Source organism: Mus pahari, chromosome 22 (assembly GCF_900095145.1).
Source record: "Mus pahari chromosome 22, PAHARI_EIJ_v1.1, whole genome shotgun sequence".
Taxonomy (NCBI): domain Eukaryota; kingdom Metazoa; phylum Chordata; class Mammalia; order Rodentia; family Muridae; genus Mus; species Mus pahari.
In genome coordinates this window covers 39,142,052-39,168,058 of record NC_034611.1, presented here as the reverse complement: position 1 = coordinate 39,168,058, position 26,007 = coordinate 39,142,052, and the positions used below count along the sequence as shown (strand labels likewise).

General features: G+C 44.3%; 1 protein-coding gene across 2 annotated transcripts in view; it reads right to left on the bottom strand.

Moving 5' to 3' along the window:
- The window catches only part of Bach2 (BTB domain and CNC homolog 2), a 348,895-nt gene that overhangs the window by 69,257 nt on the left and 253,631 nt on the right, over positions 1-26,007 (bottom strand). For both annotated transcript variants that reach the window (XM_021222323.2, XM_021222322.2), the window contains one exon: positions 17,373-17,627. In XM_021222323.2, coding sequence (XP_021077982.1) covers positions 17,373-17,615 — 243 coding nt within the window. In that variant the 5' untranslated portion in view covers positions 17,616-17,627. The remainder of the gene's footprint in view (positions 1-17,372; positions 17,628-26,007) is intronic.

Here is a 26,007-nt window from a genome sequence, read left to right as displayed (position 1 = left end):
CCTTCCTTCCTTCCTTTCCCTCCCTCCCTCCCTTCCTTCCTTCCTTCCTTCCTTCCTTCCTTCCTTCCTTCCTTCCTTCCTCTCTCTCTCTCTCAATCTCCCCCCCCACAAACACATGTATACCCACACACATGCACCCCACCTTGCATATATGGAGGTCAGAGGAGAAACATGGGGGTCAGTCCTTGTCTTTTATTTCGTTTGAGATTGTCTCTTGCTCCCTGCCACCATGCTGGCTCCTCAGATCTCCGCAGGAGCACTGGGATTGCTGACACATACACCTGGCTCAGCGTGGGTCCTGGGGATTCAGACTTAGGAACTCATATTTGCATGGTGTGGTGGTTTGAGTGAGAATCCCTCACCCAACCGAAGGCTCATCTATTTGAAGGTTTGGTCCTAGTTGGTTTAAGATAAGTTAGCAGGTGTGGCCTTGTTGGAGAAGGTGTGTCACTGGGTGTGGGCTTTGAGGTTTCAGAAAGCCCATGCCATGCCCAGTCTCTCTCTCTCTCTCCCTTTTATCCTTCCTTCTCTCCGCCTGCCCCCCTTCCCACAGCCCCCCAGTCCTCTCTCTCCCTGCCTGTCGCCTAGGCACCTGACTACTACTACCATGCAGGCTGTTGATTAGCCCTCTGAAACTGTATGTGAGCCCCCAGTTAAATACTCCTTTTTGATAAGCTGCCTGGGTCATCACATCTCTGCACAGCAACAGAACAGTAATAGGATTTGGCAAGTGCTTTTCTCAGTGAGCTCACCCAAGTCCCTGTAATTTGTTTATTGAATGACTGTCATTCTGAGTAAGTGACATGGAATCCTAGCTTAGTTTAGATTTTTCTCTAATGCTACTGAGCTTCAACGTTTTTTCCATGTTTACTGGCCATTTGTAGTTCATCTTCTGAGAACTCTGTTTCGCCAGCTCATTTATTGATGGTGCCATTTGATTTCTTGTGGTTTTCTGAGTTCTTCACTTGATCTTAGCCAAAAGGCTGAGAAGCGATGGTTTTTTGAGTTCTTTTATTCTAGGTGTTTACTGTCAGCCAGCCAGCCAGCCAGTCAGCCAGCCAGTTAGTCAGTCAGTCAGTCAGTCAGTCAGCCAGCCAGTCAGTCAGTCAGTCAGCCAGCCAGACAGTTAGTCAGTCAGTCTGCCAGTCAGTCAGTCAGTCAGCCAGTCAGCCAGCCAGTCAGTCAGTCAGTCAGTCAGTCAGTCAGTCAGTCAGTCAGTCAGTCAGTCAGCCAGCCAGCCAGCCAGTCAGTCAGTCAGTCAGTCAGCCAGCCAGCCAGCCAGTCAGTCAGTCAGTCAGCTCCCTTGCTGTACAGAAGCCCCTTCAGTTTCACGAGGTTCCATTTGTCCACGGTTGGCCTTGTTCCCTGAGCCTTTGTCTATGCTTATATCTCAGAGTTTTCCCTATTTTTTCCCCCTCAGAGTTTCATGTACTACATAATAATGCCTTTGATCCATTTGCAGGTTGTTTTTTTGTTTTTTGTTTTTTGTACAGACTGAGAGACAGAGTTCTGGTTCCATTCTTCTATACATGTGGTTGTCCAGTTTTCCCAACCCTATGCTGAAGAGGGTGTCTTCCTTAGACATACAAGATAATGCCACTTTTCTCTCAATTATTATCTGCAATATTATTCTGTTTTATTTTGCTTCTAGCACTTATTGTAATTTACATGATCACATTTTCTTATTTGTCTTACATGCTAAATATAGGCCCAGGAGAGTGGCTGTTGACTGTGTTTCCCCATGGCTAAATACTCAGCCTTAAAACGCGACTGGGCATGGCGCGGGTACCTCTCTTCCCCCTCTTTCAGTTCCTTCTTCCCCTCCCTCTATTCTCCCTCCCACCCCTTTCTTCTTCTCCTCCCCCTTCCTTCCACCCCACCCTTCTTCACGCTGGGAATCTCACATAGGTGCTTAGGCTAACCTCAAATTCCTAGGCTCAAGAGGTCCTTATGTCTTAGCCTCTCAAGCAGCAGAGGCAACAGCCATGAGCTGATGACTTGGCTCAGTAAGGACTTCCTGAAAGAACACTACACTATAGAAAACAAACAAGCAAACAAACACAACCCAACTCCATTATTTGTTTTTCCCAACTTTTTTTTTTTTTTTTTTTTTTTAAGATTTATTTATTTATTTTATGTATGTGAGTACATTGTAGTTATCTTCAGACACATCAGAAGAGGGCACCAGATCTCATTACAGACGGTTGTGAGCCACCATGTGGTTGCTGGGAATTGAACTCAGGACCTCTGAAAGAGCAGTCAGTGCTCTTACCCGCTGAGCCATCTCTCCAGCCCCTATCCTGGATTCTTATCTCTCTCTCTTTGCAGTCTTCCTTTGTGCCAACTACCTTTTTCCTGGACTATCACAGTAGACACTACTTGTATCCTGTTCTGTCCTTGGCCCTTGGCAGGCAAGTCTCAACTCCTGTATTTAATGCTTCCATTTGAAAGGAGACACTAAGAGTGAGTCTTTCTTTCTTTCTTTCTTTCTTTCTTTCTTTCTTTCTTTCTTTCTTTCTTTCTTTCTTTCTTTCCTTTCTTTTCTCTATCTCTCTTTCTTTTCCTTCCTTCCTTCCTTCCTTCCTTCCTTCCTTCCTTCCTTCCTTCCTTNTATGTCTTAGCCTCTCAAGCAGCAGAGGCAACAGCCATGAGCTGATGACTTGGCTCAGTAAGGACTTCCTGAAAGAACACTACACTATAGAAAACAAACAAGCAAACAAACACAACCCAACTCCATTATTTGTTTTTCCCAACTTTTTTTTTTTTTTTTTTGTTAAACTGGAAAATTCTGATTCACAGAAAAGATATAAGAGATGTACCACCACCATCTATATTTATCTGGGGTGAATCTGGGATTCTGGAAGGAGATGGATTTATGCTAAATTGCTAAATTTTGCCAAGTTTCATGCCCTCCTTTCTTTATAAATATCTATCTATACATGTAAGATCACATAGAAATGTCGCCCCCTTCCTCCCCAATCATCTGAGAATAAAATCCTGACACTATGACATTTTACCTCCAAGTACTTCGCCATGCATCTGAGAACAAGAACATTATCCAAGGAAAGCGATGTTGAAACCATAGGCCAAGCTATCACAGCTTATATATAGCTTGCCGGCTCTGGACACCTTTCAGGGGCTTGGTGTAGGTCAGATGAAACACTACATTTGGTTTGGCTAGCTCCCTCTAATCTAGGACACTTCCCATCACCTTGTCTCTTTGGCAATGATAATTTTTAAAAGTTCATTCTAGTTTTCATCCAGGAAAGATGGCGGCACACACCTCTGGAACAAAACCCATGAGCAGGAGAACCTTTGAAAACACACAGGAAGCCATACCACATTTCTATGTTTCCAGTGCTATGCATCATACCTCACCTCATCTTCCTTTTCTTCTAATAAGCCCGTGTTATTACTACATAAATTAAACAGTGGGCATGGTAGGGTGTTAGAAAATGCAGACAAACAAAACATCCATTGTTTTCCCACCGTTCAGCATTTCAACACCGAAGCACTTTACACTTCAGCATGCCCTTCTGCGTGTCCCCCCTGTGTACTCACTCAGATCCGTAGTTCCTAATCAGACTGAGCTCATATTGATGAACCCTCCCCTTCCTCACCTCTCATCAAATGTGCAGATGGTAATTGAGTTTTTCCAGTTCTCCCACAATGTCTTTTATCACTGCATTGTTCATCCCAGCCATCGCCACAGCACGAGTTACTGCTTCTAATGGCTGAGGCCCTTACATTCTGGTTAATCTGGCCAGACCCATTCCCAGGTCACTGATTTTTCTGGGGGAAAATCCGGCTGCTTGTTTTGTAGAATGTCTCTAGATTTGTCCTGCTGCCTTTTCATGGTGTTAAGTTTCTTCTTCTAATCCTTAATGTTTTCCAATTGGCAATTCATCTAAAGGTGTTAAGAGATTAAGTTATACACTGGAGATTATGCGCATTTCATGGACATTTGTACCACAAGACATGACACCAGTTAATCCACTAGGAAAGAAGCACAGAGCAATCGATGCCTGACTTAGCATGGAGACAGTCAGGTCCTTGGAGCTTCTTTGGAGGTTCTAGCAGGGGAGTGCAGCTACTCATAAACCCTTGACTGAAGAACGGTCCTCTTTCAGGTAAGGGAGTCCTCTTAGAATGAATATGCAGCTTTGGGAGGGACACAAGTGGACCAGTGAGTCGAAAAGGGGGCAATGTCTAGCCAGCCAGGCCAGCTGAATCAACCCCGGTGGTCACTTGGGTGGCAGAAGCCAGATCACCATCACGCCTGACTCTGATACTTCAGTGTACAGATCCGACTTTCCCCTTGTGACTGGGTGGTCAAGGAAGAAGCGAGGAAGGGAGAGACAGAGGGAGGGTGTGCACTGTGGCTTGCTTTGGTATTATACTAGTGTTCACTAATCATTTGCCATAACGGTTTTGAATTTTAAAATTTCATTTATTTGTGTGTATATATTTCTCATGTCTGTTAATTGAGAATTAATTAACATTGTTTAAAAATAATATTAATGGCTTCAACTACCCAATAATGAGATGCAAGCTAACAGAATGGGTCAGAAAACTGGACCCATCTTTTTGTTGCCTCTAAGAAACACACCTCATGATCCACACTAGACACTACCTTAGAAATAACTTGGGTGGAAAAGGGGATTCTAAGCAAATGAAACTAAGAGGCAAACAGGTTTAGCTACTCTAATATCTGACACATTGAATTCAAGCCAAAGCTAGTCAGAAGAGATAAGGAGGGACATTGGATACTCACTGAAGGAAAAATCCAACAGGATATTGCAGTCCTAAACATATATGTACCAAACACAGGAGCACCCAACTTCATAAAAGAAACACTCAAGACTTAAAACTGAAGACTGGCCTACCTCAACACAACGATAGTGGATGATTTCAATAAGCCACTCTCATCAATAGACAGGGAATTTGAAAAAAGTTAGACTCTGGAGTTCGATGACATCATATCAAATGGGCCTAACACCCCCCACCCAATCAGGACGGAACACATGCTGTGCTCAGCAGCCCACGGTTCTTTCTCCAAAGTAGACCATATATTAGGACACAAAGTCAGACTCACAAACACAAGAAGGTGGGAGTTATACCCTAAATTCTAACTGACCACCGTGGATTAAAGCCGGATATCAGTAACAAAAGAAAATCAGAAAGAAAACAAATTCACAGAAACAGAACAACGTTAGCATAGAGCCAAAACTGGAGGAAGGAGGAGATCAAGAAGGAATTAAAAAGAAAATTCTTGTAAGCTTTAAAAGTTATGAAATCAAAACAAAATGTACCGAAGTCACAGTGAAAGCAACTGTAAGAGGGAAGTTTTAGCACTACGTTCCTACATGCAAAAAAAATTTCAGAGATTTTTACAGTAATACCTCAATGATGCAACTGAAGGCCCTAGAAGAACAACAATAATCAACACTCAAAAAGAATAGGTAGGAAGAAATAATCAAAATTAGGGTTGAGATTAATGAAACAAATATGAAGAAAACAAAACAAAACAAAAACCAATGAACCAAAAGAGTTGGTACTTTGAAAGATTAATGAGATTGATAAACCTTTGGCTAAACCAGAAACAAAGAGATGATAAAGGGAGATATAATGATAGACATGGAAGAAAATCAGAGAATTATAAAAACATACTTTAAAAATCTATTTTGTATCAAGCTGGAAAATAAAAGAAATGGATGAGTTTCGAGATACACACAGCCTATCAAAGTATTCTTATGTTTGGGGGTGCCACGACATAAGGGACTTGTATTAAAACAACAGGGTTTTAGGAAAGCTGAGAGCCACTGCTAGATACAGAGATTGAAGTAATTAAGAATCTTCCCAACTAAACCAATCCTAGGTCCAGAGGGAGCCAGCAGCGAACTCTATCAGACCTCCAGAGACTCCTTAAACTGTTCCAGAAGATGGAAAAGGAACATCTCAAATTCCCTTTACAATGCCATCACTCTCCTGACACCAAAACTGACAAGACTCCAAAAAAAAAAAAAAAAAGAAGAAAACTATAGGTCAGTATCTCGGATCAGAATATATGAAAAAAGACTCTCAAAAACACTCGTGAACTGAATTCAGGAATACATCAAAAAGATCATCAATCACGATCTCGTAGCATTCATTCCAGAGATGTTCAGGTATACAAATAAATTAACATAATCCAGCCAGTGAACAGACTAAAAGACCGAAACCACGTGATCATCTCATCAGATGCGGAGAAAGCCTTTGACAAAATTCACTACCCCTTCATGGTAAAAGCCTCAGAGAGAATATGGTACAGGGGACACGTCTCACATGACACAGGTGATACACAGGAGGCACATCGCCAACATATTCCTAAACAGAAAAACTCAAGCATCTCCTGAAAAATCAGGAGTAAAATGAGGATGTCCATTCTCTCTCCACTTTCCTTGTGTTCTAATACTTGGTCTACTTCAAGTCCTACCTGACAATGAGACAGCTGAAGGAGATGAAGGGGACACACAGCAAAGGGAAGAGTCCAAGGATGTGTGTTTTTATGAAGATGGGATTCTATCTCATCCCAAATATTAGAGGGATATGCTTGTCATCTTTCTGTCCCGTCCTATTGTCAGGCATGGTTCAGTCTACAGGTCCACTTGCAGATGCAAGAGACACAAAGGCAGCTGCGCTTGGTGGCGCACGCCTTTAATCCCAGCACTTGGGAGGCAGAGGCAGGCGGATTTCTGAGTTCGAGGCCAGCCTGGTCTACAGAGTGAGGTCCAGGACAGCCAGGACTACACAGAGAAACTCTGTCTCGAAAAACCAAAAGAGAGACACAAAGGCTATCTACACACAGTCCAAAGAACTCAGCAAGAAGGAACAATAGCACAAATGTTAAATCTCTTCGAATGGCCACAGGGAGGCCCTTGAGGCCAGCTGGCAGTTCATCTCCTTCCCTTGTGGCGATGTTCCTTCCTTCTCTATGCTTCTCATTCAGAAACGAGCAAAGCAACTATAAAGGAGAATCTGTAAGACAGCAGAAGGAGCTCCTGAGAACCCCTCACCCCTTTCAGTGCTGCTGAGGGCTGAACCCAGGCACTGTGTCTGCTAGGCACATGCACTATTTCAGCTTACTGAAGTGACCCATATCCACCCACTCTGTCTTGTGCCACTCGGCAAGGACCGACACACAAGTGTAGCCACCGTGCCTATGAATCGGCTCTGCTCAATTCAGCTCTGACTGCTGATGCTGCTTTCAGGAATGATGTCATCAGGATGTCATCTCTCTCACTTTTACGAAGAATAATCTATCATCTTGTTTTGAATAGAAAGAAAAATAAGAAGAAATCCAAGGAACAAAAAACTGGCTTAGAAATAAAAAGGAAACATGAATAGCAGTGACATTTAGTACTATCTTTTATAAAGAAAATATAAAGCCGGGCGTGGTGGCNCAGCCTGGTCTACAGAGTGAGTTCTAGGACAGCCAGGGCTATACAGAGAAACCCTGTTTCAAAAAACCAAAAAAAAAAAAAAAAAAAAAAAAAAAAAAAAAAAAAGAAAAAGAAAATATAGAATTAAAGAGTGGTGACTAATGCGGTAGAAGCCTGTGATTGACTTCCATTCTTTGTAGATTTTTCTCTAAACTTGGGAACCTCTCATGGCCACTGCCCAGTGTTTCTCTTCATTCTCGGGCCAAGGTTTTGGCTTGGTTGGGAACAGCTGTCAGTACCGCTCTCTGCTGCCAGTCAGTCAAAACATGTGCTCATGCTGGAGGCTTGGCTGTGACCCACCTAGGGTGCTGAATGCATTAACCTGCCACACCCAGGCCTCCCCACGCCCGTGCATGGGAGTTCAGCTCAGTCAGTAAAGCGCACAGCTTATCACCAGCTAGCTTGAAAGTGGCCCAATGTCAGTTAAAGAGTCTTTCAACAAATTTCAGAAGTCAACGGCAAAGTGATAAATTTTACTATACGTACCAAGTTAATGGGGACAAAAGGATCATGTCTAGGCTAACAAGAAGCCAAGAATGCCAAAGCATAATTGCTCCAACTTTCAAAATAAACAAAACCAATCCTTTATGTGGCCTACGGAGCCCGAGGATTTGGTTAAGAACTAAAACAAATAACTCAAATGGTTGGCATTAACAATTCGTGCACATAAGGTCTATGTTCCTCCTCCTGTGCTCCTGGGAACTGAAATCACTTTATTTTTAACCTGACAACCACACATCACTCCATGGTTGGATATGATAGATTTAATTTAAAAATCCCTGAATTTATTTCCTGGGTCACAGTGTGTCCATTCTACCAAGATTCCAGGTGCTCATACCATGAGAAGGATGTCCTTCAATGGCTTTCTGTGTTTACAGCTGTTCACCTACCAGAAATGCTGCAAAGATCCTTATAATAGAGCCAAAACCTGCAGCAGTCTGGTGACATTCCAAGTTTTGAACGGGATGTGAATCCACTAAGATTATTAGGTAACTTTATTGATATCCTCCAACCTGTGCCAGAGGTTAAAACTGCCAAAGAAAAGACAGAACCAAAAAACGGTTCCAGGACTCCAACCTTTGAATGTTTTTGTGTGGAGAGTGTGTTTTTGTGACTCACTTCAAAAAACAAATCACACCATGCTTTCCCAGTTTCATTACAACCTCAGTTTTCAGGAAGCAAAGAGAAATAAGAGGTACAATCTGAGTGTCTCTTCCATTCGGCGTTTAGCCTGCACAGCTCACACTTCCATTGGCAAGGTGGGACAGGCAGTAACAGCAGCACTGGATCAAACGGAGAGCCACTACATCACAAGTGACTCACCCATCCACTCAGGAGTGATTAGTCGGCAGCCACGAAGCCATGCTAATTGGACAGTGGTTTACTGCCAGCCCATGCTGCCCTGCCCTACAATTCTCTGGCTGTCTCAGCCGCTGTCTCCCGATCATCACACCTCTCACCTTTTTTTTTTTTTTNTTTTTTTTTTTTTGTGGGGGATATAACTATTTTAAGATGGTCTTTGTTTTATTCTTTTGTCTGAATTTTATTTGTAGTCTGAGGTAAACAGTATTTATACCATATATATATATATATATATATATATATATATATATATATATATATATATTCCCTCTTTTTTTTTTTTTTTTTATAATATGGTTGGGAAGTGAAATAATTTTTCAAAACCCTCTCAAGTGCTATTTAACTTCTTATCATGAATTAAAAGTTTAATTAAATACCCTGTTAGAGGCCTGGGTCCTATGATTAAATATGACAAAATAATAGTTATGATTACTGATCAAGCGAGGAACTTTATAGCTCTGAACTTTGTCTTAAAAGCTATTATTAACTTTAATTGAAACAGCTAAGAGTCTCCATTATAGGAGAAAGAAAGAAATGTAAGGGATATTTTGTTCGTACATAAAGACAGGTTTAAAAGTGAACTAATACATACATTAATTTACAAAATTTAATTTGCACACCACTATGGTCCAGGGCCTTGCTACAAATCTGTATCAAGTGCTGATCACAGTGGTTACTTTATATCAAGGACAAACAAGTGTAAAGCAAAGAATCTTTAAAAATGCCTTTGAAACCAGGCCACTTAAAAATACTCTTTCTATGGGTCTCGCCTTTTGGTATGTTCAAGTCCTGCCATTGCCCGAAGAGAAACATCTCTGAAAGTTTCTTTAAATAGGATGCAGCGGCCTCGGGATTTAAAAAAAAAAAAAAAAAAAAAAGCAACAGGTTTGAAAACAGCTTATGTGTCTCATTTAAAATTAGCTGTCGCTGTGGCTGTCCACACTGGCCCTCCCTCCCTGCCGTCACCAGCATCCTAAGGCCTCCAGAGAGAGTGAGTCACAGTAGCCTGAGCTCCTTGCCATGGCTTGGCTTTCATTCACCCCCATTGAGACTACGCCCCCCCCCCCCCCATTTCAGGGCTGGAAGTCACCTTTGCCTTACTATAAATAAATTCTCCCTTCAGGCATTTCAGAACCACCGTGCTTGATTCCAACTCTCGGAACCTTCCCACTTGCCTGCGACTCGTTGCTTGGAATATTTTGCCTCCTTATTTATTTGCTTTCCTCTTCTTTCTTTCTTTCTTTCTTTCTTCTTCTTTTTTTTTTTTTTTTCATCCGCTGCCAAGTCTCACTAATGCAACTTGGAAAATTGCACCACAGCTTTTAATGAGGATTCTGTGCTAAGAGCCATTTCACCAGAGAGGGCTGCTCTTTCCTTTTATGGGAATAATAACACCTACTGTTTCTATAGCACCAGCCTTCCAAGAAGTTGAGCATATCATGTTTCATTAATCTGAATGGCAACCTGCCTGTCAAGCTGGGATCCAGCACTGCCGCTCTCTGCGCACTCACTGAGATCGAGGGCATTCAACGAAATGATTTCCTCAGGACGATAAACCCAGAAGCAGTTAAAGGAGCTGTGATCTGTCTGCATCTTGCCTGCTATGCCTATGATCTGGGTTCCTGTGTCCCCACTGTGTCCCCACTGTCCTCTAGGCTCCTTTGCTCTGTCTCCTGTGAACAGGTAAGACATCGTCTTAGAACTAGGATGCTGACAGAAAGGGAGCCGCACGCACGGTTGCCCCGGTGCCTTTTCTGCCGTCTTACGGCTCCTTTCCTCATAGGCTTGCCTCCCATTTCCACGATCTTTTCCTGCTTCCCGACACAAGCATTTCCCCTCAACTCCTGGCCAGCCACACTATTTTCCTCTCACTCCAGCATGGACCTAGAAAATGTCAAGGACCAGAAACCTGTAACATAGGGTTAGACTCACAGAGCAATCATGCCGGTCTGCCCCACCCCTCAGAGAAGGCTATACGTTGCAGAGTTGAGTCTGCCCCTTGGCCAGCAGATTCCATCCTCTCCCGTGTACCCAGGGACACTCATTTTGTTTCCTACACAATCGATCAGGGTTTCTTTTTCTTCTGGAATTTTTCCATTAGCTTCAATATTGGGATTGTTTAGCTCTACTGTAGTTACAAATCAAAGATGGAGGTTTTTTTTTTTTTCTTCCTTGTCTTTTTTTTTTTTTTTCCAATTTNTTTATTTATTATATGTAAGTACACTGTAGCTGTCTTCAGACACTCCAGAAGAGGGAGTCAGATCTCCTTACAGGTGGTTGTGAGCCACCATGTGGTTGCTGGGATTTGAACTCAGGACCTTGGGAAGAACAGTCGGGTGCTCTTACCTGCTGAGCCATCTCACCAGCCCCTTCCTTGTCTTTTTGAGATGGAGGCCTTACTATTGCCTAGCTGGGCTCAAGTGATCTTACTGCTTCGTTTTTACAAATGATCTTACAGACCTGTTCCACCTTGCCTAACTAGACCACTCCATTTGAATGGCTCAGCACTCCTGTCAGAATGTGATCTGATGGACAGAGAGGTTCCTGTTTGCAGAAGGCAACGGCTAATACAGTACTTGCATCTGGTCACAGCGCTGGGTGTAAGTGACGAATGAGTGCATAGATTTACCTGGGACACCTAAACCAACCCCTCAAGGCTCAAGGAACGCAGGAGAAGAGGGAGCAGAAAGAATGTAAGTGTCGGACGACGAGGAAGCATCGTTGTCGTCCAGATACGACACGGCCGATGGAGACCTGCACAAGGGTGGGCCCTCCAACGCTTCCTCATGACTGGAGGAGGTTTCATGAGGCCCCGCTCTTCCTGAGGAGACAATGGCTGTTAATGATTGCTGGTGGGGTGGAGTGGGTAGCATCTTATGCTCAGAGGGGAAAAGAAGAGAGATGAGAAGAGGCTCACGGAGGCTGAATATAATTAGAATACGTTGTATATACATATGAAATTGTAAAAATAAAAGTAGTGTTTTGAGCCAGATGGTTGTTCTCCAACAGTGACTCAGGGATTCGGGCTTCAGCTTCTCTAAGTTCTTGGACACCAGCTTCATTGATGGGAAAAGGGATCCGGACCTACTTTTAGCAGCCTCAGACTAGAAGTGACAAATTAGTCCACCATCACACCACTGGCTGCACTCAGCCACCACACGGCCTACTTGGTTATGAGTGTAGCTTTTCTTTGTGTATCCAGGAAGGGAAGGGAAAGTGGGTGTGGCAAACTTTGGCGCTGTTGGCTGTGGTGTGCAAGCATGCTGGAGTCTTTCCCTATCTGACAGATAAGCTATTTCCCCCCAGCGCCTGGCCCAGTTCTCTGCTCGCCTTTAATTAGAGCAGCCTTACAGTCAGCTGAAACAAGGCATTCTTTCCTGTGGAACACAGGTGGGTCTGTTTTCCGCTTCTACTGCATCTGCCTGCCAAGTACTCAGTGAAGTCACAGGCATCTACTTGCTGAATGGCCTTCAATCCTCCAATGTTCCAATTCCTAACGCTGGGTTAGATTTTTGCCTATGGATTTCATGGGCATATAAAACCTGGCAATAAACGCTTCTACTTGGATGTCAACAGGCACCTCTAACTTCATACATGCACACAGGACCCGCAATCCTGACCAACCCTCTGCACCTACAAACTTACTCACTCGACTGATCTCAGCTAATGGTAACACTATTCTTTCATTGTCTTTGGAGAATCTGGCGCTGACGTCCCTCCCTGCCACTGCCAGGATCCTCCTGCTATGTCTTAACGACACCAGGGTCTAGCTCTACTCTGGTTCTCCCTTGGGCCTTCATCTACGTACAATGTACACGGCACAGACATCAGAATAACCTCTTGTGAGACTCTTCAGTGGCTTCTCTGTTCATTCTGTGCAAAGGCCAAGTGTTTAGTAGGGTCACAGTCTGGCTTTATCACCTCTCTGGCTCCATCCCATCCTTCCTCTGGTACCATGTCAGGCATTTGGGACTTTCAGTCGCTGGACCCTTCCCTGTTACTCCTCTGCCCCACTCTTCCTTGCTCACCCACTGACTTTCCAGCTGCCAACGTGGCTGATCCTTCACCTCCTGCCCATGTGTCCTCCGAAGTCACCCTTGCGATGGGCCTTTCTTGATTTTCCTGTTTAAGATCTCAATATCTGTGATGGGACATTCCGTGGCTCTCTCTCTCTTTCACTTTCCCTGCAGTTTTCTACCTACTGGAATGTAAGTGACATTCACCCAGATCCTAGAAGGGTCCTTCCCGGCACATGACAGGGCCTGGATAAATGTCTGTTTAACAAATGGGTAAATGTTGGAGGAAATGGTCCAAGGAGGTTGACTGCTTGAGCCTTCACACCAGAGAGCACAGGCTGTGCTCTGTCTGATGGCTCCCTTTTATGTTTTTTCAGGCGAGTGCTGTTGAACAGGGGAGCTGGAAGGGCTGGCTCTGTGCTCAGGGGTGGGTGAGTGCTCTGCCTTTCTCACTGTGTCCCACTAGAACATCCTCTTCCTCTACAGGCTCACATGGGCAGAAGGCACCCTATGCTTTAGCATTTTTTTTTTAAAAAAGATTTATTTATTATATATATATGAGTATACTGTATGTAGCTGTACAGATTGTTGTGAGCCATCATGTGGTTGCTGGGAATTGAAATTTAGGACCTCTGCTCGCCCTGGTTGGCCCAACTTGCTCCAGCCCAAATTAGTACACTGTAGCTATCTTCAGACACACCAGAAGAGGGCGTCAGATCCTATTACAGATGGTTGTGAGCCACCCTGTGGTTGCTGGGATTTGAGCTCAGGACCTTCAGAAGAGCAGTCAGTGCTCTTAACCGCTGAGCCATCTCGCCAGCCCCCTGTGCCTTAGCATTAAGAGCTTTTCATGGCATCACAAGTGACAGGGGCCATCCAAAGATAACCATGGCGGTCTTACTGCTTCTCTGCAGGTCCTAAGCCATACATTTATAACTCTATAAAAGCTGCCCGAGAGAAGGCAACACGATCCTGCTGTGGCCTCTGTGCTTGGTGGCACCATCAAGAATGAGCTTCACTATACCCTGGGGACAGGTACCTTTTTTTCCATTGTCCTTCTGGGTCAGATCCACCCCCACCCCCCTTTTTGAGGAGGAAATTTTGAGACAGGGGCTCACTAGGACCACCCGTCTTAGCCTTGAACCCACAGAGATCTGGTTGACTCTGCTTTCTGAAATTAAAGTGGGTTGAAATTAAAAGTGTATGCTACCATGCCCAGATCTACCCTACTTTTTGTTAATAATGAGAGAAAATGATCCCAAATTGTTGAAGGGTAGATGTTAATAGACTAGCATAAGTCTAAAATATTTGTAACAGCTAAAGACATATAGTTATGGAGAGAGATGGTTCAGCAGTTAGGAGCACTGACTGCTCTCCCAAAGGACCTGGGTTCAGTGTTTAGTACCCACAACAGGAGGCTCACAACTGCCTTTAACTACACTTACAGAGGGCATGGCATCCTCTGGTATCTGTGAGGACCTGCATGCATGCAGTCCATAGAAACTCACGCAGATGCACATGCATGCACATGCATAAGAATAATTAGAAAATGTCAGACTACCTGCAAGGTCATCCTCGGTTCTACCCACAACCGTGAGCACCGAAGGACAAAAGAAACAAGACGATGAAAGGTATGGCCTTACGAGAGTAACCAGCAGATGGCAACTCATTTCCATTCCCTGGGAACCCAGCAGACTTCTAAAAAAAAGGGTGCTGTACAGACCCCTTCTTAGGACACACAGCCCATTCCTATCCTCTGTACTCCACAGACCATGGACTAAATAAACTTCAGGACTCTGAGGCCACTGGTGGGATGGTGAGCATCAAGCCCAAAATGTTTCCCATGACCACAGTGGGAGAGCTGCTTGCAGAGCTCTCTTTAGTGTAACGAGTAGTGGGAGACCTGACCTGAGATGCCCAGCACCCTGTCCACTGTCTCCTCTTTCAGCACAAAGCACAGTCCCACTGATGAATGATCTGATCAATTATGGAACAGAAGTACTCCTCATCCTCCGTGTGTGTGTGTGTGTGTGTGTGTGTGTGTGTTTGGGTTTTGGGTTTTTCCCCACACCAGGTTTCTCTTTGTAGCCCTAGCTGTACTAAACCAGGCTGGTCTCAAACTCGCAGAGATCTGCCTGCCTCTTCCCCCTAAGTGCTGAGTCATGATCTTAATTTTAAGAATCCCTAAAATTCTGAAGCCCTTAACCTATATATCAAAATATAATACCCGTCCAGTAAAATGTGAAGGAAAGCAGGGTAGACACAAATGTTACAAAGCCGTAAGTTTCTTCTCAAATCAAACCCTTGATACGGGTGCTTCTTTCCGTACATTGCTCACATCTGTACAGGGTAAGAGGTCACCGACTGCAGTCATGGCTGTCCAGTAGAAGTCTACTTTAGTTTTTCAGTCTGGTCACATTCGTTCTGTGTATTGGTCTTGTTGCTTCTAGCCCTATAAAGTGACTGCTGTCCCTGCAGTGCCTTTGTCATCTGCATCCATGTGTTACACAGCTTTCCGTGTCTCTCTCTCTCTCTCTCTCTCTCTCTCTCTCTCTCTCTCTCTCTCTCACACACACACACACACACACACACACACACACGCTCAGAGAGATTAGTAGACCAGGATTCAGGTTAGAATTGAGAACAGGTCTTCTATTCTAGGAAGTATGAGGTAGGGATAACACAGTCATTGAGGAAAGACTCAATACATAAGGTATGACTTCATTTGTGTATATGCTTTAATATCTAAGTTTTGGAAATTAGTGATACATATACACATATGAAATGGCTCTCCAAGCCACAACGATAATAAGTAGGCAATGTGAGTCACCTCCTCTAAGACTACTCTGCATAACTAGAAGTCTTGAAACGATTTCCAGAGAATTCTAGAGTTGGCGCGAGTGAGGAAGATGTCCTTGTTCCCTTCTAGAGAAGGAGGACATGCGTCTGATGAGCACTTGCTGCAGGATGGGCTGGGCTTGCAACTTTACACTACTATCTCTGTGAATCCCAGTAGCAGTTTACTGACTGCCACGCCTCTGTCCAGTGCAGATGGGAAATGCCTATTCCGCTCAGGACCACACCACAGCTGCCACTGCTTGGTCTCCTTCTCCTCTTACTAGCTCCATGACTTGACCTTGGCTACCTAATCTCCGAATGACTTAACTCTTTTCCTTCTCTCACTGCTGGGTAGGACATGGGAACGGAGCAGTTGGTGGTGACTATGACAGGGTGCCTATGTGAAGATGTGTCAAACTTTAGCAGTTCATCAGCTGGCCATTCTTCTGCTCCCTGCGGGGGGTAGTCACAAATGCTGTGTAGCAAGGGACTGAAATCTGGTGTCTCTTCCACCCCATGTTTCTATTGCTGGGGACCCAACACTCTAGGCGATCTATCCGCACTGCATCTCCAGCCCCCTTTCTGTTTCTCTCATGTTAGGTTCGAATGTGTTTTTTGATGGTATAGCTGCTCACTCCATCACTCCCTACTTTTTACGAAGAGCTATTGAGTCGTTAACATCATTGCTGGGTCTCTGAAGGCATCTGGGTTTGTGATCCTAGGACTGAGTGGTAGTTGTAATCTTTAAGTCTTTACATTTTTGTTCTTTGACTTTCATATAAGACTGCTGTGAGGATGCTGCAAAGGTCACTCTGGGTCTCATTCGCAAGGGCATGAACGTAAGCTGCGCTCCTGCATGTTGTGCAGTACACACCTTGCACACGGCTGCCAGAGGCTCTGCAGATGCATCATATATTGGTGTTATGCAGAGAATACTCTGCCCTGCACACAAAGCTCAAGGATGCTCACATTAACCCCGGTCTTCCGAAAATAAGGAGACTCAGAATGACTGAAGAATCATAAGCAGTTTGAAGAGTGACCAGTTTAATGGTTCACCATTGTGACACCCAATCTTTTAGGTCCTTGCCTCTCAAACCACCTGACTGTCATCTCTGCACAGAACAAGCCTTGCTATTCATGTCCCCAAAGTACTAAAATGACTGTTCTCACTGAAGCAGTTAAGAAACCTGAGTAGGGGATATTTTCAATCCTGATGAGAAAAGCAAATTTACACTTCTTAGAATCTCACTGCATTAATGGTGAGAATGGCTGGTGCTTTGTTTTTCTCCTAAGCAAGGAAGGTCCTGTGAATTCTTTCGCTGTTTTATTCTCAGGGGAAATCTAATGATCCATTTGAAAGAGAGAAGAAACAGCAGTGATTCAAATCCTACACAGAGGACTGCATCAGAATGAGGTTGAACTATTCAAAACCCGAAGTTTAAGTGAACTAGAAACTAGGAGGGTCTGGGCCCCAGGTGAGGCTCAGTTCCCTTAAAGAAGCACACTCACTTTGTATTCATGCCTTTGAGGCTTCAAGTGCATCAAACAGAAACTGATTATGCTACAAGCCCACATGTGGGTGACGTGACGTGGACATGGGTGACGTGGCCATCCACATGGCACAGTGCAAGTCTAACTTCCATCACAACCCCACAAACACACCAAATCACTGTACCTCCTCAGGCAAGCTGACCACCAAGTCATCTTTCGTCTGTCCAACCAGTGCTTGCCAGAAATATTCACTGCATGCAGCCAGCACAGCCCGGTGGGCTCGGAACTCCTTCCTCTCCACGATCAGCGTCACGTCACAGAGAATGTCCTTCTTCCGTTGGTCATTGAGGCCCAGGAGGATGTTGGCACAGTGGACTGTGGACTCATATACATACATGGGGGAGCCAGGCTTCTCATCCACAGACATGCCGTTCAAACCCTGGAATAAAGAGAGGCTGGCTTAGTCACAGAGAAGGAAAAAAGACCATCAAAGCTCCCAGGTCCCGTTGCCATGAGCCTGGCAGAGGGAGCTGGATTGCTAAGCACTGCAGTGTTGTGGATAGCCCTGGGGCTAATTATGTTTTATATCAATTCCATTCTCCTGTGAGGGGCTGTGAACAAGGAATGAGTCAGCACTCAGGAGATATCCTGTAAATCCGTTTCCCACCTTAAAAGTGGGAAGGAAAGGAAAGAAAGGGAAAGGAAAGGAAAAGGAAAAAGAAAGGAAAATAGAAGTGTGGAATCAATTGTTTAAAGTACAAGGCTTGAACCCAGTCCTTCTATTGCTGTTATTATAAACAGATCTGAGATGTTTAAGCCTGTGAGCTAAGAGCCAAATAGGAGCTGAGTTTATTGTTAGGGGGTTTTCAGTTATTTTAATTAGAAATGGCTGAGAGTAGTTAACAGAGAACAGTCTAGATTACTTCTCATAGTTGGTTTTCAAAAATGTCAGAAGTCCACAGAATGTGCCATTTAATGTTATTTATTTACTTGTTGTTGAGACCAGTCTGCTCCTGGCAGCTTTCCCTGTCTTGGATTCAAAGAAACTGAGCATCTTTGAGTCACTCCAGTTGTGGTGAAACAGCCCCTAGGCAAGAATTGCCTCATTTCATCTACAGACATAATACTGTCCAAAGAAAGGAGACAGTTACAGGTTAGCAGCTTGATTCTGCCGAGACAGAGTAGGCTAGTCCTTAATATTCCTGTTTCTCTAAGTCTGTCAGATGACCCTGGCCAGTAGGCTGAAGACCGATGCTCCAACGTGCTGAAGTAAGGGACTGTCCAGGTGATCAGCGGTCTCTATGGATTGGCTAAGTTTTGGAAGCTGTGTGAGGCTTCCTATACATTTTCAGTTAGTATCAGTCGTTCTTGGATTTCTGATGGGGTTGAAAAACTACATAGTCTCCTAGCCAACCCAGGCTTTTTACTTGGAGAGGAACAGATTTGAGTGGATGGTTTTCAGATGGCATTCAATCTAAAGCCAACACATAGCCAGATGCAGAACTATAGTCTTTTAAGTAAGGATAGATGACAGAGGTTCCATTTAATTAACAAAGATGATGGACCGGGTGTTAGGTCTCTTGTACTTTATACATTACAAAATAATCATAGTTATGTTCAATTATATCTGAGATAAAATAGTCTTTTAATTGGACAGAAAGGGGGAAATGTTGTGGATAGCTCAGGGGCTAATTATTTTTGATGTTAATTTCATTCTCCTGTGAGTGGTTGGGAACAAGGAATGAGTCAGAACTCAGGTGATTTCCTGTAATCCTGCTTCCCACCTTAATTTGTAAACTAAAGGAGAGCTGATGAATGGGCAGATAAAGGGAAGGTGGAGCAGAAGGTGAGGGAGAGAAGAAGGAGAAATTGGAAGAGGGAGAGGAAGCAGAGGAGGAGGAAGACGGAAGATGAAGAAAAGTGGAGCAGAAGCACATGGCCTGGAGAAACAGCAAGTTCTAAGGGCTCTCATAGATGAGAAAGATGGTAGTGTAGAGGTAGATCTGCCCAATCTAGGCGCACAGCATGTAATCATATTAACTGTGTCATGTTTTCATTGCCGGGGCATATTTGGAAGATTTACTGCAACACCACAGTCATTCGGGGTTGGCATAACAAGGTAAGGGACGTCTGGGAGGTGCAACCTATTGCTTCCTTTCCAGTCACTGCATCTCTTGACCCTGCATCTTTTCACAAAGCACCTTAACACCGCCGTAGTTTTGATTTCGTTAGGAGGCTAAAATGGAGCTTGTGTGTACAGTCTAATTACAACCTGAGATTGGTGTTAAAAGGGAACAAATCATTTTTGAAGTACTTGAAATGCTGTTTTGACAAAAGCACATGCAAGTTCCTAAGCTGAAATTTGGCAGAGATGTTAAGTAGACTAAATATTTAACCATGAGATATGATTTAATGAATGCACTAAACTGCGTGTAGTCTGCTATTCAATCTGCCCTCCGCCCCTCATGGCCGAGTATGAGCAATACAGCGCACTGGCCACTCTAGACTCAGATATGGAACTGTGCTGCATCTTTAAGGAAACAATATTGCAATAGGAACCATGAGAAAAGATATATTCAAAGTAATATTATTTTTTACAAAGACTTCTTTGCTTTAAAGGGAGCCCCGGGAGTAATTTTACAATGCACTGTCCATAACTGAATCCAAAGGCTGGGTTTCAGTCATGCTTATTACCAGCACAAACCCCAGTAGCAAGTCCTTCTTTCTTCTAGCTTCTGAAACCAGCGGTAGTATATGACACTGTAATATTTGGCATATGCAATTGCCGTTTTGATGGGAAGCCATCAGTACAATCAAGACTTTGGGTGCTACATCCCATCACCACCCAAAGTCTGCTGCAGCCCTTACACCTCACAGTAGCCCCACATCCACTGCTCGGCTTTCTGACAACATCTCTTTGCCGCTTCTAGAGTTACACTAAGAAGAAATGTAATCTAGTACAGCCATTATGGAAACCAGCACAGAGTGTGTCAAAAAGCTAAAACTAAGCTATGTTTATGATCCAGATGTACAAGTCTTGGGCATACACCTGAAGGAGTCTATCTTGGCATGCACATCTGTGCTTACTGCAGAACTTTTGAAATGGCCAGGAAGCAGGAAGAGCCTAGATGCCAATATACAGACAACAACACAGACTAATAAAGAAAACGTGCTGCACAATACACAGTAGAGTGTTATTCAAGGTTAAAGAAGAATGTCGTACTATTAGCAGGAAAATGTGTGGGACTGGGAAATGACATTGGTCAGACTTGGAAAGACAAATGTTGCACGTGCTCTCTTATACGCAGAATCTAGATTTAAGTATGAAATTAGAAGGTGTCTATATTAAAAGAGAACAAGTAAAAATAATAGAGGAAAATATAAAGCATCTCATTTCCTTTCATATGCAGGACCTAGAATTAAATACACAGACACTCATACATATACCATAATGCATACATACGTACATACCAAGCAAACAGAAGAGGAGCTATTTGGAGGGAAGAGGGTGACCAGCAAGTGGTAGGGGAAGGAAGGGCAGGAGGACAGTGGGACCAAACGTGAGCAATGTATATGACATATATGTAAGAAAATACACTGTATTAGGGAGGGAGGTTAACGTGAGCAGGGAAGACAGGAAAGTAGGATAGAAGGGGTAAGGATAACCAACACTGAGGATGTTTGAAAAGATCATCCGGAAATCAGCTGCTTTATAAGCTCCCTAAGCACATAAACATATAAACATGCTGACTGGAAGGACCCCACATAGGAGACGACGCTCCTCTCAGAAGCCGTAAGATGCCAAACAAAAAGCCCAGGATCATCCGTGGGATTCCTTTCCTCACGATGTTGAACCGAGATGTCCCAGATACCCCTCCAACAGCACAGGGCCTTCTTGTTGGACTTGAACGCTCACCAGAACTTGATGGCAAAACCCTTTGACCGCCCACCAGAACTTGATGGTGTAGAGCCTTATTGTGAAGATACCACACAAATTTTGTCACGGGGCATGAGGAAACCAGATAGGTACTGACCAGGAGGTTTTCTCCCAGCTGGCCAGTCTTCCCAGTACCGGAAGGTGCTATGGTAGGTGAAGAAAATGCCATCCACAATTTGTGAACCCTGTCAGTTACAGTGATAACTGGCACGGCAAGGTACACCCGTGGGTGCAACAGTGGCACAAAGGTTATGGGGGTAGCCAACCACTTCTGACGGAATTGAAGTCCCTTAGTCCGGGAGAAAACAAAGCCTGGTACTGTGAATCGGACCAAGAACCCAAGGTTAAAGAACTCCTAGGCCTCAGAGTGAAGCTACTACTATTACAGTGCTAGCTGGACTGCATTCTAAGTCTCGATCTCTCCACCCACACAGTAGGGCAGCTCTCAGACACCATCAGAGAAGTTTCTTTGTGCAGCAAATGGTTGGCTAAATGCAAAAACTTCCAACTGGAAATGGAAGTGGAAGTACAGTGACTAAGAGTCACGGGGTGCTCAGAACAAGTGAGACAGCTATGTTACATCCCTGAAAGGCCTGGGAGAGTGGTGGAAGGGGGACAGAAAGATTCTAAGTGACAGAAGTCAGGGAGAATCAGAGCAAGACAGTATCTTCTGGACATGGCAGGACTGCATGAACTCAGCAGCTGTGGTTGCCTGTACAAGACCACGCTAGTCAAAACTCTAGCATAGAGGGAGAAGGGGTTCCCACCCATAAATGAGGAGCTATGGGCATTCTTCTTCTTTTCTTCTTCTCTTCTTCTCTTCTCTTCTTCTCTTCTTCTTCTTCTTCTTCTTCTTCTTCTTCTTCTTCTTCTTCTTCTTCTTCTTCTTCTTCTTCTTCTTCTTCTTCTTCTTTCTTTTTTGGCTTTTTCGAGACAGGGTTTCTCTGTGTAGCCCCTGGCTGTCCTGGAACTCACTTTGTAGACCAGGCTGGCTTGGAACTCAGAAATCCGCCTGCCTCTGCCTCCCAAGTGCTGGGATTAAAGGCGTGCGCCGCCACCGAGGTCACGTCTTAGGAAGGGGAAAAAGGTCAGTTTTCTTTAAGGGTGTGTCCTCTGGTAAGTCTACTGCAAGTTCCGGTAGATGGCTATACAGCAGGGGTAAATAGGCAGCAGAAATTTAATTTGGTGGGCTAATTAAAAAAGAGAAAAGAAAGAGGAGGCACATAGTTTGGGAGGGATGGAGGAAGAGTAGATCAGGGAGAGGTTAGGATAAGAGTGGGAGTGAGCTGGGCATATACCCAAAAGATGCCCCAACATATAACCAGGACATAGGCTCTACTATGTCCATAGCAGCCTTATCTATAATAGCCAGAAGCTGGACACAACCCAGATAGCCCTCGACAGAAGAACGGATACAGAAAACGTGGTTCATTTACACAATGGAGTACTACCCAGCTATTAAAAACAATGACTTCATGAAATTCATAGGCAAATGGATGGAATTAGAAAACATCATCCTGAGTGAGGTAACCCAGTCGCAAAAGAACACATGTGGTACATACTCACTAATAAGTGGACATTAGCCCCAAAGAAGCTCGGAATACCCACGATACAACTCACAGATCATATGAAATCCAAGAAGAAAGAAGATCCCACCAAAGTGTGGATGCGGAAGAAAATAATCTTGGGAAGCAGAAGGAGGGAGAGAGGAGGGGGAGGGGGAAGGCAGGGCAGTATAGATACTGGAAGAGAATTCTGAAAGGATTTTGAAAGTGGGTGTGCAGCAGTGGGGGAGGGGGGACTTGAGGTAGACACTAGAAAGTCCCAAATGCCAGAGACTCAAGAGGTCCCCAGGATCCAACAGGGAGGACATTAGCTGAAATACCCAACAAAGGGGAGCTAGAACCCGTAGAGACCATAGGCACAGCCGCTGGTTGAGGGATGGGACCACCCATCCACCTCAAAATTATTAACCCAGAATTTCTCCTGTCAAAAGGAAATTCAAGGACAAAGAGTGGAGCAGAGACTGAAGGAAAGGCCATCCAGAGACTGCCCCATCTAGGGATACATCCCTCTGAAGACACCAAACACTGACACTATTGCTGATGCCAAGAAGTACTTGCTGACAGGAGCCTGGTATAGATGTCCCCTGAGAGGTTCTGCCAGAGCCTGACCAATACAGATGGGGATGCTTGCAGCCAACCACTGGACTGAGCATGGGGCCCCCAATGGAGGAGTTAGGGGGAGGACTGAAGGAGCTGCAACCTGCAACCCCATAGGAAGAACAACAATACCAACCAACCAGATCCCCCCAGAGCTCCCAAGGACTAAATCACCCACTAAAGAGTACACATGGAGGGACCCATGGCTCCAGCCATGTATGTAGCAAAGGATGGCCTTGGAGGGCATCACTGGGAGAATAGGATCTTGGTATTGTGAAGGCTCGATGACCCAGTGAGGGGATTGCCAGGTCAGGGAGACAGGAATGGGTGGGTGGGTGAGGGAGCACCCTCATAGAGACAGGGGGAAGTGGGGAGGGGATAGGGTGTTTGTGGAGCAAAAACTGGGAAGGGGGATAATATTTGAAATGTAAATAAATATACTACCAATAAAACAAAACAAAAGAGTGGGAGTGAGTAGGATAAAAATACACTGTATCAATTTCTTAAATAATAAAAAATATAAAAAAAATACAATTTGTATGCTAATTTAAAAAAATAAAAGTTTGTACATTATTGCTGAATTATATTTACCATATGGATATAGTTCAAGTTTTAAGCCTCTCACATCTATTGATGGATATTCTCTACAGTCCTTTATGTGACGGGTTCGTATTTTCTCCAGTTGTCCATTGCTTGTCTGCTTCTCCTAATAGTTATTTTTAAAGTTTTCACTTGATAAAATCCACTAAAATAAAATTTTAGTACTGTATGAGTATTAATATATTTTCACAGATTTATGCCTAAGTGTTTAAATATTATTTTACAGCATCAACTGCTGTTAATTCATTGTTAATATATAAATGCTTTCTTTTTCCAGTGCTGGAGATTAAAGTCAGGGCCTCTTGGCTGGAATTCTAGGCAAGTATGCTGTCACTGAGTTACGTCCCTGTGTCCTGCAACCCCGCCTAACTTACTTAGAAGTTCTATAGCCTTTTGCTTTCTAAGGCGAAGATTATGCTGCCTGTAAATTAAAACATTTCTCCTTTTTAACCTGGATGCTTCATGTGTTTTTGTCCCTGACTTCGTTGCCAGCAGCTCCAGTGTAACGCTGGACAGAGGTGACAAAAATCAGAACCCTTGCCTTGCTGATGTTGGGGGGGAGGGCGCATTTCTAATTCCACCAGGGTAGCGCAGGTGTTTCACAGATGCCCTTGCTGAGCTGATGAAGTTTCTCTCTATTCCACCCCTTTTCACTTGCGCTGCTCAGAACCCCAGCCCTGGGGAGGCTAAGGCAGCACAGTAAACTTGAGGCTAGCCTAGGTGATGCAGAGAGAACCTGCCAGAGAGAAAGGAGGGGAGGGGGCTGTGGGGAGGAGGGGAGAGGACAGAAGAGAGGAGAGGGAGTGGTTTGGCACCTTTAGTTCTGTTCCTCCTTCCCCCTCTGCTTAAGACCTCTACCTTGTACTCACCCCTCGAAGCAGTGTGACCATGGTGAGCACTGGTGTCCCGTTCCTTCCTGTGTCCGGGTCTATGGGAGCTTTCACTCCTGATGACACCCCAGCCATCATTTTTTTCAACTGTTTTTTTTTGCCAAATATTTTTGCTGTCTCATCTACTCTTTTCCTTAGGATGGCCCAAGACTTGCTGATAAGAAATTGTCTACAGTTCGAAACCACCCTGCTCGTTCAAACATGGCTCTGCTGTTTTCTTCTTCTTACATTCCAGCCTGGGCAGTCTCGGTTTCAGCAATGCCTACTCTGTCATTCATCTTTTTCAAAGGCAATGCAATTTTTATCTCATTGTGACCTCAGAGATTGATATAGAAGTCTAACATGGGTGTTTTACAGCATCTTCCATGTCTCTGCCCAAAATTTTTTACCTTCTGACTTAACATGAAACAAAAATCACAATCACTATTGCATGGTGTTTGGTATGTGTACAGGTTCTGGCTCAGATCCCCCCCCCCAACCCTCCTTTCTTTGAATTATTGAACATACTTGGCCGGATGCCAGACACTGTCAGTTCCATTGTAGACTCTGTTTTTATGATGATGATGGATATTTTGGGTTATGACATACAGTTCTCAGCTTTGTTGCAAGACAGGGATAATGTTCTGGGAAGTGGCTTGAACCTTTCAGATTGTGCGTTCGAGACTGTATGAAGAAGAATATGTAGTCTGGGACTCCTTATTCCTCACGAGGTATCAATGGCCTTTGTGAGCACTGTACTTCACGTCTGCTTAAAGCTGGGGCTTCCGGTCTGGTTATGAAGCACAGGCACTGATCCCAGACTTTCCGAGCACTGAGTTCCTTCTCCACAGAAGGCTTTGAGATGTCTCTTTTGCACACTTGTGCTCATCAGTGCTCTGAAGAACACTGAAGGGAGATTTGCTGCAACCTCTGGGGGGCTGTTCTCTGCCCCCCCGCCCCCTATTTTCTGTCTGGCCACAACCATGTATCCAGATGCTGAGCTCTGTCCACTTGACATTAGAGTCAGAATGCCTTGCTTTCTTTTGTTCCATGGTCTGGAAACTCTCAAAGCAGCGTTCTGGGGCTAGAGCCTTTACTGTCTTTGGGGGACGGCTATTCTTTGGCACCTAAGGTCTAATGTGAAATGTCATTAATGTGTGTGTGTTCATGCTTATAGAGGCCAGAAGACAACCTCAAGTGTCATTCGTAAGGAGTCATACACGTGCGTGTGTCTGTCTGTCCCCCCCCCCC